Below are 2,745 nucleotides of genomic sequence, written 5' to 3'. Positions count from 1 at the left end.
GACCCCCCGGGGTTCCCCCCACTCTCCTTCACCTCAACCCTGGGGGGGTCCCTGGGGGTTTCCCCCCTCCCCTGACCCCCCTGTGACCCCCCGGGGTTCCCCCCGACCCTCCTGTCCCTGGGGGACCCCCTGTCCCCCCACACCCCCCCAGGGGGTTCCCCCAATGCCCTCCCCAGACCCCTGGGAAGCCCCTGACCCCCCTTTCTCCCCCAGGATGGGGGTCTCCAGCCCGGCAGAGCTCCCGGCCCGGGGCGGCAGCGCAGCGAGTTCAGCCTGATGGCCAAGTGAGAGGGGGCCTGCGGGGGCCTGGGGGGGGACAGGGGGGGTTGGGGTCTCCAAAACTGGGGGGTTTGGGGCCTCCAGGTGGGACAGGAGGGGTTGGGGTCCCCAAAAATGAGGAGTTGGAGTCGCCGGGTGTGGCGGGACAGGAGGGGTTGGGGTCTCCAAAACTGGGGGTGTTTGGGGCCTCCAGGTGGGACAGGAGGGGTTGGGGTCCCCCAAAAAAAGGGGTTGGGGTCTTCAGGTGTTGGGGTTGGGGTCTCCAGGTAGGGCAGGAGCGGCTCAGGGTCCCCAGGAATGGGGGGAAGGGTCCCCAGGTGTGGTGGGATCGGGATGGGGGGGTCCAGGGACACCCCAAAAATCCCTGACCCTCCCTTTTCCCCCTTTCCAGGCGCATCGGGAAGGACCTGAGCAACACCTTTGCCAAACTGGAGAAGCTCACCATCCGTGAGTGGGGGCTGGGGTGGCCTCGGGGGGGGGCTCAGGGGGGGTCTAGGGGTGGGAAGGGGGCTCCTGGCAGCCCCTCCTCACTTCCCTCCCCCCCTCAGTGGCCAAGAGGAAATCCCTGTTCGACGACAAGGCCGTGGAGATCGAGGAGCTCACCTACATCATCCGCCAGGTCCGGGGGGCAAGGGGGAGCTTTTGGGGTGTCCCCCACCCCAGGGGACAGAGTTTGGGGTGTCCCTGACCCCCCCTCGTTTCCCCCCCCAGGACATCACCAGCCTGAACAAGCAGATTGCTCAGCTGCAGGAGCTGCTCCGGGCCCGGGGGGGCCCCGGCGGGCGCCACGTCCACTCCCACTCCAACACCGTGGTGGTGTCACTGCAGGTGGGACTGGGGGGCACTGGGGGGCACTGGGGGGTGGGAAAAGGGGGGGCAGGGACACCCACCCCCCCCAGCACCTGCTGACCCCCCTAATTCCCCCCCCAGTCTAAACTGGCCTCGATGTCCAACGACTTCAAGTCGGTGCTGGAGGTGCGGACGGAGGTGAGTCCTGGGGGCTTCTCCCCCCTTCCTTCCTCCTCTGCTTCCAAATTTCCTTCTCCCTTTTTTTATTTCCTTTTTATCTCATTTCTTCCTTTCCCCCTTTTTTCTTTTGTTTTCTCTCGTTTTTCTTTCTCCTGTTTTCCCTTTCCCCTCTTTTCCCTTCTTGTTTTTTCCTTTCCCCTTTTTTCCTTTCCTCTTTTTTTTACTTTCTCCTTTTTTCCCATTTTCTCATTTTCTCCTTTTTCTTCTTTGCCTTTTATCTTTTTGACTTCCTTAATTTCCCCTGTTTTTCACCCTTCCCTTTCCTTCCTGTCTTTATTTTTTTCCCTTTCCCTCGTTTTTTCACTTCCTGCCTTTTTTTTTTCCTTTTCCCCCTTCCCCCATTTCCTTCCTTTCCGTCTTTTTCCCCTTCCCCCTTTTTCTTCTCCCCTTTTTATCTCACCCCTTTTTTCCCTCCCTTTTCTCTCAACTCTCTTTATTTCCCTCTTCTTCCCCTGACCCCCCTTTTCCTTCCCTTTCCTCCTTTCCCCTTTTCCTTCTCATTTCCCCCTTTATTTCCCCCTTTTGCCCCCTCCCAGAACCTGAAGCAGCAGCGGAGCCGTCGGGAACATTTCTCCTCCCTCCCCGTCACCCCCAACAACCTCGGTGAGTCCCGGGATTTTTTGGGGGGGCTCTGGGGGGTCCTTTGCCCCCCTCACCACCCCCCCTGCCCCCCAGGGAACCCCGTGGTGCTGCAGGATGACCCCCCCAACTCGGGGGCCGTGGCCATCGAGATGGACCCTCGGACACACCAACAGCTGCAGCTCCTGGATGAGCAGGTGGGGGAGACCCCAGGGGGGGTTTGGGGAGGGGCAGGGGGGGCATTGGAGGCTGCAGCCCCCCCAGAGGGGCCCTCTCAGTTCAGGGGGTCGACAGCCCCCCTGTCTGGGGTCCTGCTGCCCTCCCCCTGCTTTGGGACCCCCCAGACCCACCTTTCCCACAGGATTCCTACATCTAGCACCCCAATCCCCTTTTCCCAGGATTCCTACACCCAGACCCCCCCAGTAATCTCCTTTTCTCAGGATTCCTCCACCCAGACCCCCCAAACCCCCCTTTTCCCAGGATTCCTACATCCAGCACCCCAATCCTCTTTTCCCAGGATTGCTGCACCCAGAGCCCCCAATAATCTCCTTTTCTCAGGATTCTTCCACCCAGACCACCCCGAATCCCCCTTTTCCCAGGATTCCTACATCCAGCACCCCCCAAATCCCCTTTTCCCAGGATTCCTCCACCCAGACCCCCCAAACCCCCCTTTTGCCAGGATTTCTACACCCAACACCCCAAATCCCCTTTTCCCAGGATTCCTACACCCCCAACCCCCTTTTCCCAGGATTCCTTGACCCCCCAATCCCCCTTTTCCCAGGACTCCTACATCCAGAGCCGGGCGGACACAATGCAGAACATCGAGTCCACCATCGTGGAGTTGGGCTCCATCTTCCA

At 60.7% G+C, this 2,745-nt stretch overlaps 1 protein-coding gene across 2 annotated transcripts in view; it reads left to right on the top strand.

Moving 5' to 3' along the window:
- Positions 1–213: 213 nt before the first annotated feature.
- STX5 (syntaxin 5) overlaps positions 214–2,745 on the top strand; it is a 3,447-nt gene continuing 915 nt past the window's right edge. For both annotated transcript variants that reach the window (XR_003538244.1, XM_027708110.1), the window contains exons 1-8: positions 214–284; positions 671–726; positions 828–898; positions 991–1,107; positions 1,210–1,266; positions 1,845–1,911; positions 1,984–2,084; positions 2,669–2,707. Coding sequence is in view for 1 of the 2 variants with exons in the window: in XM_027708110.1 (XP_027563911.1) it covers positions 277–284; positions 671–726; positions 828–898; positions 991–1,107; positions 1,210–1,266; positions 1,845–1,911; positions 1,984–2,084; positions 2,669–2,707 (516 nt within the window). In the remaining variant the exon portion in view is untranslated. The remainder of the gene's footprint in view (positions 285–670; positions 727–827; positions 899–990; positions 1,108–1,209; positions 1,267–1,844; positions 1,912–1,983; positions 2,085–2,668; positions 2,708–2,745) is intronic.

This window comes from Neopelma chrysocephalum, unplaced genomic scaffold (genome assembly GCF_003984885.1).
Source record: "Neopelma chrysocephalum unplaced genomic scaffold, ASM398488v2 Primary Assembly neopelma1_95520, whole genome shotgun sequence".
In the NCBI taxonomy this organism is placed as follows: Eukaryota; Metazoa; Chordata; class Aves; order Passeriformes; family Pipridae; genus Neopelma; species Neopelma chrysocephalum.
This window is presented reverse-complemented; position numbering and strand designations above follow the sequence as displayed.